The 18,648-nt window shown below is 42.9% G+C and overlaps 1 protein-coding gene across 9 annotated transcripts in view; it reads left to right on the top strand.

The window, feature by feature from the left end:
* Positions 1–18,648, top strand: part of SOX6 (SRY-box transcription factor 6) — a 790,083-nt gene that overhangs the window by 631,766 nt on the left and 139,669 nt on the right. For 8 of the 9 annotated variants that reach the window (XM_086956030.1, XM_086956034.1, XM_086956033.1 and 5 more), the window contains one exon: positions 5,775–5,924. In XM_086956030.1, coding sequence (XP_086812156.1) covers positions 5,775–5,924 — 150 coding nt within the window. The remainder of the gene's footprint in view (positions 1–5,774; positions 5,925–18,648) is intronic. The other variant, XM_086956031.1, reaches the window with a different exon arrangement.

Raw genomic sequence — 18,648 nt, 5'->3', positions numbered from 1 at the left:
GAGAGGGCCTCCCCTCTCATGGTGAAGTCCCCACAGTCTTGTGGAAGTATCCACATTCGGGGCAGAATCTCCGCAGTGAGAATTCTCCTAGCGGTGATTCGGCCCTGAGTGCAGAGACTCCCCATGACCGGACTACAGAGGCCCATTGTGAATCAAGCCCTATGAAGGAATGTCTCTCTGAAATTAAGGCCGAAGCTGCAAGTAGTGCATTTTTAACTCTTCATCGGGAAGTGTTAATTTTGTAGTTTCAGAGGCTTAAATTAGAAGGTCGAAATATTTTACTAATATAAATTTAGGGCCTTTGTCCCCTGGCAGCTGTTGAAAAAGTTCCACAAGGACTTCAGTTTCTCATTGTTTAGGACTCATCAGTATGATGCAATTGACATTATTTGAGATAAACGATCTTAAAAGGGGCTAGTGCCAGCCAACTAATGTGATAAGAGCAAAAATATGATGAATCCCTTGCAAGGTGCAGTAGAAATATAACTTTGGCATGAACATGCATGCACCCCTCACCACCTGCTGACAGTGCTCCCAAATCTCAGCTCCAGGCCCCAGACCTGCTATCTCTTTCCATGAATGGTACATTCATCATTTATATTTCAACAAAGAAAATGAGTTCATTTGAGCGTGGCAGGCTGTAATAAATATGCCAGCGCTTAATGAATGACTGCATTGCCTAATCAGTGTAACAGCCTTTGTTATTATGACACTAGTCACAATAAATCAGCCTGCTTTGGCTTGGGTTACTCTGCTAAGACCCATTTCACTGCTCTTTGAAGCAGCCATACGTATGCCTAAAAAACTGAGACTTTTTATGCTAGTTAATTATGACTTAAGTCCCTAGAACATGCAGATTTATAGGTTATTTAGTACTGGACAAATAAAAACCATCCTGCTTAATCCTCGCAGGCTTGAATTGGGATCCCTACGCTGATGTGCATTTGAAATGACTAATGATTTCTGTAGCTGAAGTGAGATCAAGACTTGACTGCAGGACTTGTCCTTATTGCATTTAGTTTTCCCCTGAACTGACGTCACCGGAAATAAGTTTAAAAGTTTCTCCTTTTTTGTTTCCGGCTTCATTCCTCTCTTTACCTGCAACAGTATTCCAATGTTATGTAAAAGAATGAGGAAATCGCAAAATGCACTGTACGTGAATTTATTTAACAGTAGATACCGGGCATCATCATTTATGTCCATTCGCATGAATGTTTAAACTGTGATTGCCGACACAATGAACAGGTGCTGGGCTGGTGTAGAGGGTGGGGGAGCATGGGAGGGGTAGAGGGGGGGAATACATAATAAAAAAAAAACCACCGACCTGAGGCTGCCAGACGCATCACAACTTGCGCTTCGGGGTTCTGCTGTGCTGCTTCCTGGTCCCAGCAGGCACTGGGGCAGCATGAGACTCTCTGTGCAAACCCGCGCTGGAGAGCAGCATGGGGATTGGCCTGAGTGTGCTGAGAAGATGCTCCGCTCAGGACAGAGAGTCTGTGCTATTTCTCCTCCCGGGCTTTTCCATACAGCTGGGTTCGAGAAACATAAGTGTGCATGCATGTTTGGCCAGCCTGAGATGGCTGTCCAAACACACATGCGCATTTAGAAGTGCACATAGCAATCCTCCTCTCCTCCCCCATGCCCTGACCCGCCCCGCCCTGCACAAGCAGGCTCAGAGCCAGCAAATGAAAAATAAAACAAATATAGTATATTGTTTTATTTTGCACTTGCTAGCTCTGAGCCAGTGGGGCGATGCTCCTGTGTTTAAATTCATTCAGTCTCATTTGACAATATGAAACATGTGATCATATTTTTTTAAAAGGGTCATTTATATTGTAACATTTGGTTTTAGTGTCAAACGTTATCCATTTTTGGAGCACCAAATAGATCAACGACCAATGTGCCCCTCCCACATTCCGCCCTCATTTCACAGTATAGGATCATCAGCTCATGATCATTCATGGGTTAATAGAGGTGTGTTTCTCCATACAGCTTACCAGGAATATTGATAGGATTATTAGCACTACAGGCAATAGTGCATTTTTGCCCCTAGGCTCTCATTTCAGCTAAAACACTTGATCTGCTGCTCCTAGCTTTACTAAGTATCTCTGCTGCCTCCTCCTGGTGCTGCCGTAAAGCAGCACATTCCCTTAACTCACCCTGGGGGCGCACTGACACTGAACTGACAGAATCCCATAAGGAGTGAGAAAGACAACTCTTTCCTTAAACACTTTAAAATACCTCTCAATAAATATGCTGTTCTTCTTAAGGATCTGAAACAGTGAAAGTGCCCTTCTTAGTGCGCAACATGGGTGTCAAACTGAGAATATCCCCTGAAATGCTAAATGTAAACTTTTGGGAAATGTATTGCTCCACTTACATCTGCCCATTCTTCACATCCTACCTCTTATAGCTGACATTTTCACAGGCAGTATAATCACCTCTGTACTGTTTATTAACCTACTAACAACCTTTCTATAGAAATGCTCAAAACATATTTGGCTAAATTTACAAATATATAAAATGATGTTCAATCAACTGTTTAGAGTAAATGTATTTATGTGTGGGGACAAAAATCAAATGGATCTGTAAGAACACTACAGGTAATCTGCCACTGCGATGAAATGTCCGCAACAGCACATTCAGAGACAGGAGTGGGTTCATAGGCATTTTTAATGGAGGCCTTACTGTTATTTGTGTGTATTCACAGGTACTTGTAGGTTTGTGTAAATGTACTTCTGTTCCATGAGGAGTAATTGTATTTCCATGTTGGGTGTAGGAGGGTGTACTCCCAAATTTCTTAGGGTTGTTAGAAATTGGTATTTTTCTGTAGATAAAATATTTTATCAACGGAGAAACAAAAAATGAAGATTAATTGTCCAAATGCTAATTATCATCACATCACTTGATGCAGAGATATCCACTTGATGGAAATTTCATAGGCATTCATTTTCCAAATGTGAAGACACACAAGCTGGAAATATCCTTCAAAAAGGGGTCATTTTGAAAAATAAAAATTTAGTCATGTTATGCCTTTCTTTTTGGTGAATGTCCTTTATTTTATAAACTACCTTATTTTTCCGTTTCCCATGCAGGCATTAGAAGAAATTGGGGGATAAAACAGTATTATTTCACTAAGCAATTGGAATTGACTAAAACATGCATTTCTATTTTTTTAGACAGCTATAAAATGCCAACCACATGAAGTCGTTTCAAAGATGTCAGGGTGTCCGTGGCGCTTAGATTTTACCCCATTTGAAAAGTCAAAGATCCTGAAAAGCTATATATTGTTTCAGGAATTTGACCAAAGCCAATGATGATGATAATGGTTCTAGATTTGTTCTGTGAAGAGTGATCATTTTCTGCCAGAAGCATGATGGGTAGTTTATTTTAGCCAGAATCATTGTGGTGAATTACTTCTATCCAGATTCAGTATTGGCCATTATTACTAGCCAGATCTGATGGATGGTAAATGCCAATTAATATATGGATGACTGGTGATAAAGAAAGTCCCTTTGGTTACTTTACCTAAATGATTGAAGAATTATATCCACAGATAAATGAATGCCATTCATTTAACATGTAATATCCACTGTTAAAGAAAAATACACCAATCTCTCTTTGTGACTTAGGCCTTACGAATGCCATTGTCTAGCCACTGAGTCACTGAATATACATTATTGTGTAACTTTAATTTCTTTCGAGGGTTGTTATAGTAGCAAATGTCTTCCAAAGAAAGCAGCAATTATGACATAAGCACAGCTGGCTCGGTAAATTGTTCTTTTTTAAACTTTTATTTAATTATATGTGCCAAGAGGTCTGTTTCTGATTTCGGAATGTTTTATTTGTCCAATTCAAAGATAGTTCTGCTGGAAATTATGTACAGCCCACGTATTTTCCAATAATGGTACAAATTGTGTTAAGAGTTAGGCAGGTGAAAAGGATTAACGTCAACTCTACTTACTGGAAAGGGGGGTGTTTTAATTGGTTTAACTAAACAGTGTATTTCTTTTCTGTTTTTTGGGAACAATGAAATATATTCCATTTCTGTTTGCAACAGAAATCGAACGAGTGGCCTTCTCTGTCTCTGTCTCTGTCTGTTACTATCTTTCTAAAAATTGCCTTCTGTCTTCATTTGAAAACACTCATTAAATACCCTTCCATATGCTGGCAATATATGCAATGCATACATGTCCAGGTATTCATTAAACACTCTCTGTGCTCCCTTTTTTCAGTTCTTTTTCAGTAGGATCTTTTCCCACTACATTTTATGTTTAGAGGTTGATGTTTCTATTGGTGGTAACTTAATGGGGGTTAAAGCACATTATACGGTTTTTATTTTCTGTAAGTCAAGGTCAAAAGTGAGCTGTCAGTCAAATAATGCAACTATGTTTTACTATTCTGCTAGTATATCACTCAATTATGTTTTGATATGGTATCAAATTGCGTAGTATGGATGAAATTACATATTAAGAGAACATCCATTCCACAGACTGATGAAAAAGATGGGTCTTGTAGAAAATATGGGTGATGGCGAGAGGAGGACAAGGCTCGGTGGGAAGAGCTTGGACTTCTTTCACCTGGGTGAACCTGAGGGTTGTAACCAAAGGATGACTTGCAGCTTGTGCTGATGGAGTAGAAGGTTTAGTGTTCTCTTGAAATGTGATAGAATTATTGATCCCCCTATGGAAGGTTTACAAACAATGTGATACAAATAGATGGCCAGTATCTAAAATGGATATTTGAATGGAGCAAATATGTGTAACTCGTTTCCATATACATGAGAATCATTTCTCATCTCAATGTGGCAATATCTCACCACTAAAGGGACAAGTTGGTGTGTGGAGCATCCAGAACCCCTATGAAATATTTAATCTCAAGTTGATTTGGAAGTCTCATCCCTGGATGTGCAGGAGAAGTGATGCGAAACATTTTAGCCACTATCTGCAGGAGCTGCTGGGAATTTTTTTTCAATGAGTCTAGCCTACTAAGAGACAGTGGTTCATTTGTTAAAAAAAAAAATAGGACTCCCTGAGCTTTCGTCAGGAGGCAGCTTGCACCATCCCATTGCTCCTAAAACAAATAACTTCAAACCATGAGAGTGGGGAGAGGATGTGGTGTAATGGCCAGAGCTGTCGACTTCGGAGCTGGGGAACCAAGTTTGAGTCTTGGCGTGGGCTCAACATCGCGTGATTCTATGAAAATCACTTAATCTCCCTGTAAATGAATGTGTCCTTAACTGGTGCTCATGAACAGCAGCAGTGTTGATGAGTAAAAGCTGGTGCTGAGCACCGGAAACCACAGGTTCAAATTAAGCACCACTGAGAGATGCCTTGGCTGCCTCTAGAACATCTTCCCAAATGTGTGCATATGCTTTCCAAGTGTTCCACTTACTATTCAATCTGGTAACGCATATCTCTTTAACGTTTATGCCTGTGCAAAATTCAGTCAACAATTCTTTAATTTTAGAAACAGCTTTCTGGTTGGATGTTGTCAGATTTTGAGATCATGTTCGATATATAATTGAGGGGTTTCAGTCAGGGAACAGAATCTTTCTACTAGCAAATCCATGACATATTTCTTCAGTTGTGGGGAAGGTGGTGGGTCTTGCTTCATTTACTGTGCACCAGACACTCACAGCAGGCATCGTTAATTTTTGCTACTACAATAGCTGAAATAGCCTTTAAACAATCATCTAAAATGATTCACTTGTGACTGTTGTGGTTTTCCTACTTTCCAATGTTAAATGTTCTTCATATCCCTCTAATTAACAGCAGTTCTATGCAGCACAATTGGCCAGCATGCAGATGTCACCTGGATCAAAGATGCCATCAACGCCACAACCTCAAAATTCAACAGGGGCTCCCTCACCCACTGGAATAAAAACTGAAAAGCGAGGGACTAGTCCGGGGACACAAGTCAAGGTATTTACCATTTTATCCTGCTCATGCACTTCTCCGTACTGCTACTAGACTTTACAGACCCTCCACTAGAGGCTTAGTTCTAAAACATGTTAAATGCGTGTCATCAATTGTGAGATATATATTTAACATAGGGATGGACAGAATATTCCGTTCCGCACGTGGAATTGGCAGAATTTTGGTGGCTCTGTGTTACTCTTGTAACTTGGAGTTCAAGTTGAATTCTGTCAATTGCTGTGTGGTGCAATTTTCTCTCACATGCGGCTCCAGAATGGTAAGTTGTCAAGCACAAGTAAGATTTGGCATCCTCTAGTGTAATATCCGGTCGCTAGCAGGACCTCTGGCAAGATTTTTCCAACGCGGGCGGTCACAACCGTTCACGGTCAGTAGGCCGATGCTCGAATTGAAAATATACTCAAGCGGCAGCAAAATCAATTTGAGTAGATGTGCCATTTTCGCACCATGTGATGCCATGATTTTTCAGCTACCGTCACTACATCACAGCGCAAGCAGTGCGACATGCCTATTTCCAGCTGCTGGGATGAACTCTGCGAAATCTTAGGGGTTTTGATATCAAATTCAGCGAGCTCTGCCCATTGCTAATTTCGAGGATAAACATTGACGCTCATACTTCTTATAAATCATATTAAAAGGAGGGAAAATAAATTAATATTACAGATTTAAACCTGTGTATAAAATTGCACCTACTCTTTGGGGCTCGCGCCCTGCGTTGCACGGCGCAGCAGTGCGTGCGCAGGGGCGAGAGCCCATTTGTCCGGGGGTTTCAAAACGGACCCTGGAATCGCACACGCTCGTGCGTGTGCTTTTCCTTTTGGGTTCCGTGATCGAGAGCACACAATAGGCCAAAGGCGGACGTATTGCTCCGGTCATGGCCTATTGGTATATGTTACGCGCACCAAAGCCCATGTGGTTTCAATTATCATGCCCAGTCACGGGCGCGATAAATGAAAACACATATGGCTCGCTGTGGCATGTGCACCACTCACGGGCGTGTTTTTTTTCTTCAACGTGGATGTGTTTCCTCCAGTTCACAGAGCACCACTGCCTTCGAACAGGGAGATAGTTGGTATCGGGCATCGTGGCACCAGACCTCGCTGTCTGCCCTCTCTGCTGCCCAAGTCCGGGAGTTGCATCGCCACTTCTCCAAACAACATATTTTCTCCATCAATAATAATTTAAGTATGTCAAACTGCCGGCTCTTATTTTCTTTATAAGATGTTTTTTTTATTATCTCTTCCTCCGCATCGCTGGCTCCCTCTGCCTCTGTGTTGCTTGCCCCTCCCACGCCACAGAATACGTCTCGCGGCCCTTATTGTCACCTCGGCTTGCACTCACCCCTCCTTTCTCCCCTTTCGGCCACTTTCGACCACTTTGATGTTCTCAGTGAGTCTTGCGGCCAATGCTTGCACTTACAGCTAACAACCCCGCGTTACGCTGTACTATCCGGAGCAGGGCTTTGAAATAGGATTTTCTGATCTGCCCCCCCCCCCACCCCTAAGCAGTGCCCACGCAGCGCATGTCACTTTCCTGCCTTCCCCCACCAGAAGCCGGCCAGAGTTTTAGCACTGATGCGAACCCGAGCATTCATTGCCTCCTGCCTTCATACCAAGTGGCAGTCAAACTGAAAGCAAATTATTCCTGTCTCCATTTCTGTTCCGCTGCGTTTTTACTGTTTTTAAAGAAAATGTGTGAAACGCATCTCTCAGCGACTTGTCATAGGAGAGTCTGGCTTCCTTATCGCTGGAATGTCTGATTACAGAATACCACTTTCCTGCGACGAGCCAACATCGCGCTCAGGCCATCCAGGGCAAAGTTTCAGCTAAACCAACATATTCCTGTTAAAATGCTGCGTATCCCACAACTCTACAAGGTTGAGAACTTTATTTCAGCTTTTGCTCTGCTGTTTGTCGCGAAACAGGCAACTGTAGCATGCTGAGCTTTAAGGTTAGATTGTAATTTTGTCCTATCTATCTATCTATCTATCTATCTATCTATCTATCTATCTATCTATCTATCTATCTATCTATCTATCTATCTATCTATCTATCTATCTATCTATCTATCTATCTATCTATCTATCTATCTATCTATCTATTCTCCCAGATTTTCATGTACTCTGTCATCCTTTCACACATCAATTCATCCTCTCATTTCCTTTCACTCTGCCATTCTTTCACCCACCCATTCATCTATTCTCACCCACACATCCATCTCTCACCCACACATTTACCCATCCTCTCACCCATTCATCTAACCACCCTCTCACCCACTTATATCACCATCCTCTCATCCATTTATCCATCCTTTCACCCACTTATTCAACCATCCTCTCACTCATTCATTATTCTATCCACCCAGCCATCCATCTTTCACCCACCCACAAATGCATCCTTCTAGCCACCCATTCATCTTTCAAAAACCCAGTGTTCATCCTTTCACCCACTCATACACCATCCTCTCACAAATGTATCCATGTTTTCATGCACCCACTCATCCATATATCTTTTCAGCAACCCATTCTTTCACCAGCTCATCCATCCATCCGTTTCCCTTTTTCTACTACTAGCCCATCTTTTTTCTTCTTTATTGTGTTAATGTTGCCCGTTTATCTGCCAAGTTGCAAACAGGTACACATAGAGTCCCACCCCACTCTAGCTGCTAAAGTGGGGGGTACACTATGTCAATGTAATAGATCTATGATCTGTGGCTGGGAAGCTGGGGCGTGTCCTTTGGGGATGCTGCACACTGGTTATGCGCGGCTGTCTCTCTCGTCTCCTTGTAACCCTTCCCTCCTTTCACCAGAGGCTCTCTGTTTCTAACCCGGTCACTTATTTCTTCTCAGTCTTTCAGTCTATCCTTGTGGCACTCCCCACCACCACTCCAGTCTGTCTGTGCGCTCTCCTGGTCACCCTGTCCCTTCCTTTACTAGAGTCTCTGCTTCTTACTTCTCCTCCATTCACTTCACCCCTTCAGTCTCTCCTAATTGCCTTCCCCATGGGATGTCTCTCCCTCTCTGAGTCACTCTGTTCTTCCTTTCACCAGAAGCTCTCAGCTTCTTAGTGGACTCCTCCTGCCACTGTCTTCTAGTGGCACTGCCATCCTCTACTACATGGGTTATCTCTCCCCTCGTCATTCTGTCCCTGCTTTCAGCAGAGGCTGTCCTTCTCAACCAGTCACTCATTTAATCTCAGTCTCTCAGGCTCTCATGGTGAGGATGGGGATGGAAGAAAGACTTGAGGGGACACCAGGGAGGAATGAAGTGATAACATTTGTGAACCTACATCATTCCAGTGCAGAGAAACAAGGTGACCGGCCGCCTTCACCAGCTGGCATCTCATCGTGCCAGTGCAACAAGGCAGGGTAACTGGCTGCCTTCAGCAAATGGCATCTCATCGTGCCAGTGCAGAGAAGCAGAGTGACTAGCTGCCTTCAGCAGCTGGTGCAGGGTGGCTGGCTGCCTCACACACACACAACCACATACACACACACACAACCACAACCATACACAACCACACACACAACAACACACAACCCCAAGCACACACACACAACCACACACACACACGCAACCACACAACCACAAACACAACATACACAACCACACACACAACCACACTCACAACCACAACCACACACACAACCACACACACACAACGACACACACACACAACCACACACACAACCACACACACAACCACACACACAACCACACACACAACCACATACACAACCACACACACAACCACAAACACAACCACACACAACCACACAACCACACACACAACTCCAAACACAACACACACAACCTCAACCATACACACAACCACATACACAACCACACACAACACCACACACACAACCACACACACCCAACCACAAACACAACTCTCACAACCACAACCACACACAACCACACACACAACCACACACAACCACACACACAACCACACAAACAACCTCACACACAACCACACAACTACACATACAACCACAAACACAACATACACAACCACACGCACACAACCACATACACAACCACATACACAACCACACAACCACACAACTACACACACAACCACAAACACAACACACACAGCCACAACCACACACAACCACACACACAACCACATACACAACCACACACACAACCTCACACACAACCACACACACAACCACACACCCAACCACACACACAAACACACACAACCACACACACAACCACACATACACACAACCACAACCACACCCAACCACACAAGCACACACAACAAAAAACACAACCACAACCATACATACAACCACACACACAACCACACACAACCACAGACACACAACCACAAACACACTCACAAGCACACACACCCACAACAACACACACAACCACACACACACACACACACAACCACACACAACCACGCACACAACCACACATACAACCACACAACCACACACAACCACATGCACAACCAAACACAACCACACAAATAACCACAACCACACATACAACCACACACAACCACACACACAAGCACATGCACAACCACAACCAAACACAACCACACAAATAGCCACAACCACACACACAACCACACAGACAACCACAACCACACACATACAACCAGACACACAACCACACACAACCACACACACACACAACCACAAGCACACACACAAGCATACACAACCACACACACAACCACAAACACAACACACACACCCACAACAACACACACAACCACAAACACACACACACACAACCACACACACAACCACACACACAACCACGCACACAACCACACATACAACCACACACAACCACACAACCACATGCACAACCACAACCCAACACAACCACACAACCAACACAACCACACACACAACCACACACACACAACCACACACACACAACCACATACACAACCACACACACAACCAAACACACAGCCACACACACAACCACACACAACCACACACAAACAACCACACAAACAACCACACACACAACCACACACACAAACCCACACACAACCACACACATAACCACACACACACACACACACACACAACCACACACACAACTCCACACACAACCACACACACACACAACCACAAGCACACACACACAACCACACACACAACCACACACACACAACCACACAACCACACACACAACCACAAATACAACACACACAATCACACACACAACCACACACACAACCACAACCAGACACACACCCACACACACAACCACAACCATACACACAACCACACACACAACCACACACACACACACAACCACACACATTAACACACACAACCACACACACACAAACCCACACCCAACCACACACACACACAACCACACACACAACCACAAATACAACACACACAATCACAACCACACACAACCACACACACAACCACAACCAGACACACAACCACACACACAACCACAACCATACACACAACCACACACACAACCACACACACAACCACACACACAACCACACACACAACCACACACAACCACACACACAACCAGTAGTGTGGCTCACTGGTTAGAGGCGGCAGACCCGAGAGCAGAGGACGGCCCGGGACCAGGGTTCGATTCCCGGCGCGGCAGGTTTCTGGACCAGGGTCAGCGGACTCGATAATTCTCTCGCCTCGGTGCCCACTCTGATCAGCGATCACACTCGGCAACTCTGGGCATTAGCTTGCCTCATCTTCACTAACGGCCCCACCAGACCACCGGGGATGCCTGGTCTCACCCTGGAGATACCCATTAAGGGACCATCTCTCAGGGAAGCCAGGAAGGGTTTCGCAGCGGTCGAAGCGCCTTGGGACCCTACGGGTAGGTAGTGCGCTATATAAATGCCAATACATATACATACATACACATATACCACACATAACAACGTACAACCACACACAAAACCACACATATAACACACACACACAACCACACAACCACACACACAACAACCACACACACAACCACAACCACACATACAACCACACATACAACCACACACACAACCACACACACACAACCATACACAACCACACCATCAGTGCACACTTTCACCAGGCACAGACACCATCAGCCATCAGTGCACACTTTCACTGGGCACAAACACCACCAGCCACCATTGCACACTTTCATGGGCACAAACACCACCAGCCATCAGTGCACGCTTCCATTAGGCACACACCACCAGACGTCAGTTCACGCTTTCACCAGGCACACACACACCACTAGCCATAGTGCCGCTTTCACCAGGCATACACACACCACCAGCCGTCAGTGCACTCTTTTACCAGGCACACACCACCAGCCATCAGTGCACGCTTTCACCAGGCACACACACTACCAGCCATCAGTGCACGCTTCCACCAGGCACACACACCACCAGCCGGCAGTGCGCACTTCCACCAGGCACACACACCACCATCTGTCAGTGCACAATTTCTACAGGCACACACACCAACAGCCATCAGTGCACACATCAATTGTTAACGCATCCACAATTATCTATTGTAGCAATCGCCGAATGGCGCACTTCACTTTTAAACATATTCATCTAAAGCGCAGCATGCCACCATTGCTACAAAAATAAATACAATTTTTTAGCCTACAATTTATAGACTTTTGTTGCAATTGGTGTTTCAATATTTAGCAATGCCAATAGCTCAAACTTAATTAATGCGAGACCTATTGCATTGCAAATGCTTGTTTAAAGTTATGATAACTCAAATCATAAATCTTTGGTCAGCTACCATCAAAATTGCATAATGATCACTTCTGGAAATGATGTTGCCAACAATTGGAATAGCTTTTGCAAAATAAATCATGGATTCTGATTGCCACTCTTGAGGGCAATTTATTAATCTGAAAATGAAGGGATCATTCTAGGAGTCTATTTTTTTCATATCATGGAAGAATGTGTGATTGTTTCGTACCTTCAGAGTATGCAATATATGTAAATTGCAGTTAAACTATGATTTCACATTTCTTCAAATTCTTTTTTATTTTTTTTATCTGCTCTTCTGTCTCCTATTGTCTTTGCTATGCATCAATCTTATTAAAGGCAGAGATATTATAAGTCCGGAAAGTTAGCTTAATAAAAATATAATATGTGTCATAATTAAAAATATGAGTGCTATAATCTTTTTGATTTCATGCTACTTACTGATTTCTTTCAAAGTTCTGTATGTTTTGAATGAAATCAACATTGAATTACTGGAATAAGATCATCCATTATCGCTATGCTGCCATAAAACAGCAATTTTATTTATATTTGTATATATCTTTGTAGATGTACAGATTTATAAAGCACGCTACATTTCTGTTCTATGAAGCTTCACCCATCTAATTAAACAAAATCTCTGCACATTTGAACACTCCCCTGCTATACAGGTTAACATGCAGTTACTTAATTTAAGTATCAAACTGACACAGGCTTCGATTACGCCAGGGATATCCAAGGTATGTCCCGAATGACTAAATCCATCCTAGATTTTCAGAATATCAACACAATATAAACTAACATATAGAAGAGCCACATATAACTATTTTATCTAATTGGCCCTTCTCCTGAAAATCTGTCCAATCAGTCCAATAGGTCCAAGAGGGTCTGGCCCTCTTGGACTTATGTTGGACTCCATTGGATTGGAATAAGGACTTTCCTTGGACACCCCTGAATGAAAATGAGACAAGATCCATGTCAGCAACAGCGACCCATGTAACTTAAGTACATGAGGTAGGCTCATACTACTACTGCCAATGATTATGTGAAAACAGTAAAGTGGGTTGACCTCATGCGTGTGTGTGTTGATTTCTGAATTAAGTGATTTAACCCCTTCGCTGCGGCGGGAATTCCGCCGCAGCGCTAAGGGGATGGAGCGGCCGAGCGGCACTCGCATGCTCGTGACGGAGCCGCTCCGTCACGAGCCGCGGTTGAGCTGTGCTCGTGACGGAGCGGTTCCGTCACGAACGCGCCCGCTCAATGGAACGCTCAGCGCAGGCGCGAAATTCGCGCAGGCGCGCCGAGCGGGCCATGACGCAACCGCTCCGTCATGAGCACAGCTCAGCCGATGCTCATGACGGAGCGGTTCCGTCATGAGCATACACCGGGTTAAATTCAGTTAATGGGGAAATTTGTTATCGTGAATATTTTTTATGAGCATAAAGTTATGTTGACCAAAGCTTTAAACTTGTTCTTTCCAATTTTTTTCTCTTGGGCAGAGCAGATATAGATATTGTGGGTTAAGAAACAGCATCAATGATTCTCTGATAAAATGCAAATACATTTTCTTAAGAGGCATGAACGATTATTAATTTACCAAACTACTGCATCCTTTGCTTATTAGACCAGCTATATTCAATATATTTTCTCAGCGCTTCTTATTTCTTTGTTTCTTATTTCTGTATTCTTTAAGAACAATATATGTAATATAATCGGGTTATATGGAGGGTTTATTTGCTATCAGAGTTCTGACTCTGTTAGAAAACCCCAGTAAAAATACGTAAATATAAATTATTCATCTTGGGAGTTAAAGTTATCTACAATGGACATCCAGTGCTACCGGACCTTGCACGGCTTGCACACGGTAGAACTCCACTTCACAAATGCATGGTAAAATAAGGGTTACTGTTAAGAAAAAACTAGATTAATCTCAATATTTCAAACTTCTTTGTACAGAGGACCCAGGAATGACCGCTAACGAAAACTTGTATCCTTAAATCTCAAATGCCAAAGCATATCCATTAACTGCACGTTCCCGCCTTAATCTGGAAATAAAGTGGGACTGCAGTCAGCCTTTCTAGGACTGTTTAGTGGGGCAGAACATGTCAAGCGTCGACAGGAACACTTGTGTTCACTGTTTGCTTCCTGTCTGTGGTTTGACCCCACGTTCCTGGCTCCCAGAGTACTATGCAAATGAAGCTTTTTTCTCTCGCACTTTGGTGATCATTTTCGCATATGAATATGACGACAACTAAGTTAATCACGAAGGTCCTACTATTTAAAAGTATTTTGAAGGGCAGTTCCGACCTTATTTTAGGAGAACAACTACTGCTGTATAAAATTCCCAGGTGAAAAATAAACAGGCGCGAGCACTTCGTTTTGTGCTTTGCATATTGTCCACATTTAAGGGTGTAGCTTCCTAGACCTTGATAGTCAGATCTAAGAAATGCAATGTACGTGTTGCCACCTATTCCATCTCAAACAATGCCTTGCTTGCTACCAGCAACAGTTCAGGCAGGCATTCCCCGCAATCTCCTAACTATGCACCACAATTGTTTCCAAATGGCTTACAAATAAATGTGTGCATCAGTCAATAGCTCCGAAGCACGGCATATTTACAAATGTTGCTCATAGATTGCATAGTGTTAAATCAATTTGCGAGAAACGTATTGTAGCCTTCCACAAAGAAAACATGGTTATGCTTACAACAGACAACCATCTGCTAGCCCACATTTCATTGTATTCGAGATCTGCCAAAAATGTGAATTAAGAGATTGTCTATCATGTACACATAAAACGAACACAGATTTTTAAAGTACTAATAATGTTTGTATGCACACATGCCAGCCCAGTGTTTAGCATCAGAAAGGCTGTTAAATGTGACTCAGTCATTGGGCTTGCAGATTCTGAAATGATTGCTCACATTAGGAATCGAAAAGAAAAAGCACAATGTTTAATCACTGTTGCCATAGTTTAGTGGTACCAAACATAAGGGATTCAGTGTATTAAGTACATGGTATTCAATACTTTTAATGCGCAAAAACAATTGAGCCAAATGGTTCTGTGTCGCGCCAAACCATCACTGGATGAATACTGTTTTCCCTGCTCAGATTCAAATATCTGATTTAACCAAAGCCAGCAGGAGCCCAGCTCAGTAAGCCAAATGCCTTCTGTTGATGGAATGACCACATGCAAATCCCAGGAGTTTCCCTGTGTACCTTACATGGGATGTAGGATGAGGCCGCCAAACAGACAGCATCTTTTACATCATGATATTAGCACTCCCACTGTGCTCTTCGGAAAGAGTTACAGGCCAGCTCGATTGTCTTTCTGACTTCACATGGCCGTTCATTCAAATCTATTTTCTATTGGACTCCCTTTGCCCGAGTTTCTTCAGTGAAATGTTTCCTAGCAGGAACCAAACATTTCCATTGTTCATATGAAACAAGATGCCATTGGTGTAGGGACCCACAAACACCCAGCCTTAGGTAAGTTGCCTCCACATAGATCCCAAAATGGCCCAGCTACATAACCAGTGAATAGTACTTACTTTTACCCCATGCACATTGACCTTGATACTTGAACTCTAAGTGGCCAGACTTCCATAAGCTTATTGAAGAATTGCAGGGACTAGGTGGCACCAATATATAAAACACAACCCCTCCAATGACTCACAAAACCACAAATGAACAAGGTTGGTATCTTTCGGAATTCCACAATGTATTCCCTGAAATAGCCCTTGTAAGATATACATTTATTAGTGGGGATGTATTGGTGTCCACTACAAGTAATAAAGTCACTATTTTGCTAGGCCCAGTCAAAGGTTTCAGTATTTTGAACATGGGTTGAGCACCTGGTAAATGTGGTAAAGAGCCAGCAGGCTTAACTTAGAGAAAGTATGTAAAGCATTTAGTATGACCAAAACAGAAAAAAGTTGAAAACATAAGATGAAAACCCCACTCCAATGTATTAAAACATAAAGAAAAAAAGCAAAATGACACCAGAACAACAAAAATCCAATAAGGGAAACCAGAGATAGTAACGTTTAAAGATTTATCACTTGTGCTTTGAGAAGGTGCAAAGCATAAGTGATAGTCTAAGGTTGTAGTAGCCCATGACCAAATCTTAATTTGAGGTGGACTGCAATGGAGCTGGGTCAGATACAACAAGTGTATTGGCCTCTCTAGTCCCTCAAAGTAGGGAAGTTCGATAAAGGCCCTATGTCCTACTCTGAAAAGAGATGTTTCTGAGGAAAAACTCCACATAGGGCAAACCTGAAATTCAATCTAACTTCGTGGAACTATTGGTTAGATATTTTTTGGGGTCAGTCCCCTCAAATTTCTGATGCTCTCGAACAAATCTTTAAAAAGATCCCAAACTTCCTTTGGTGCCCCATCAATGAAAAGGGTACACGTTTAATGCTCCCAGGACCTCACAGGGGAGCACTTAGAGTATTTCAGGGTTTCGGGCAGAGGGCAGGAGCAAAGTCCAGTCAGACCCAGTCACCACTGGTCTGCTACGGTTCTTCACATGAACGTACTCTTCAGTTTTTTATGTTTTTGAGCCCGCCAAAGCATTAACCTCATAGATCGTTCTGTCCTTCAATTTCAAGTGGATTGAGGTCCAACCTCGTAAGGTACTTATCTCAGGTCACAGCTATTAATTGCAGTTGGTGCAATTTGCCAGGTCACCTTCATCAAATCGAGCAGTGTTCTGATGGGGTACCCTGAGGTGGCACATTTATGCCAGGAACTAGCTAGTGGGTGGGGATGACTGAGCATTCCTTAAACAATGGGATAAAAGTTCCTGGGATTAAACCTAAATATGTTTTACGGTACCTAAATGCAAAGAAGCCCAAAATGCCACTTGCCAGGGCATCTTCAAGATTGAAAATATCTTTGAAAACACTAAACGTGGGCCCTGAGGGCTGGGGATGTGTATAGCAGTTTCATAGAAAAATCACTAATATCTTTCCCACATCTAATACTAACATTTAGTTTAAAGCTGCCACTGTATACACAACAAACTCAAAGGCAGAAGTATGGTAGGACAACCAAAGTGTCTTACTGCAGCCAGATAGGGGATACACAAGAACTGTTTTGGCACCATGTGTTCTGCCTTTCTAGTGTGCCTCACATGTTACATGTTACATGCCGTTCAAGCAGAATTTGAGTGTGTGCCAACAAGCTTCCCTAAACCCTCACCCTGATTATTCTGTGAAGTTTAGAGAAGTTATCTCTGCCTGTTCCGGATGACCTAGTTTTGCTTCTGAGAGACATTTCCAACCTCTTTCACACCTATGTAACAGGCTGGGAGCTGGCAGAGGCTGATGCTAATAGAGCATTCTCACAGTTCAGGCTGGTAAAGGGTAATTTTATAAAAGTTATTTTCCTTCATTTTTATTATAATCCAACATCACCATTAAATTGGATTTTTTTTATAACTATTAAAATAATTGTTGGATTAGTTTTCTAGCTTGTCCCATTTCCGAGATAGCAGTATTAGTATTTTAATCAGTACTCTCTTTTTCTACATAGAACAACCAGGTTTGCCACAGTTAAAATAGTTTTAGGGCATTGCCCTGCCCAACTAATGAATCTGGTATACTGCAGTGCCAAGGGTTTAACATATCACTGCCTGTACCATCAATCAAGCCTATCCAATAAAGCTAATCAGTCTATAATCAGCACTGAAATTATGTGTAAAACCTTAGACACATTATCTTTCACTGAAACTATGACCTCTGCAGTGATTGATAAATTTGGCCTAAGGTCCTACAATATCTGGTATTCACGACCAAATTCTTTGCAAAAGAAAACCATCAAGAAATAGATTGGGTTAGTCGCAATCACCAACAATGATACAGTGCCTCCCACGTTGCAGAAGGATAACTACAAGATGCAGGGTATCCTACACCAACTCAATTTTACCATGGCCAGATGCTTCTCTCCATTGCCATA

The sequence above is a fragment of the Lissotriton vulgaris genome, chromosome 2_1 (genome assembly GCF_964263255.1).
Source record: "Lissotriton vulgaris chromosome 2_1, aLisVul1.2, whole genome shotgun sequence".
NCBI lineage: Eukaryota > Metazoa > Chordata > Amphibia > Caudata > Salamandridae > Lissotriton > Lissotriton vulgaris.
The sequence above is the reverse complement of the archived record's forward strand: the minus strand, read 5'-3'. Positions and strand labels throughout refer to the sequence as shown.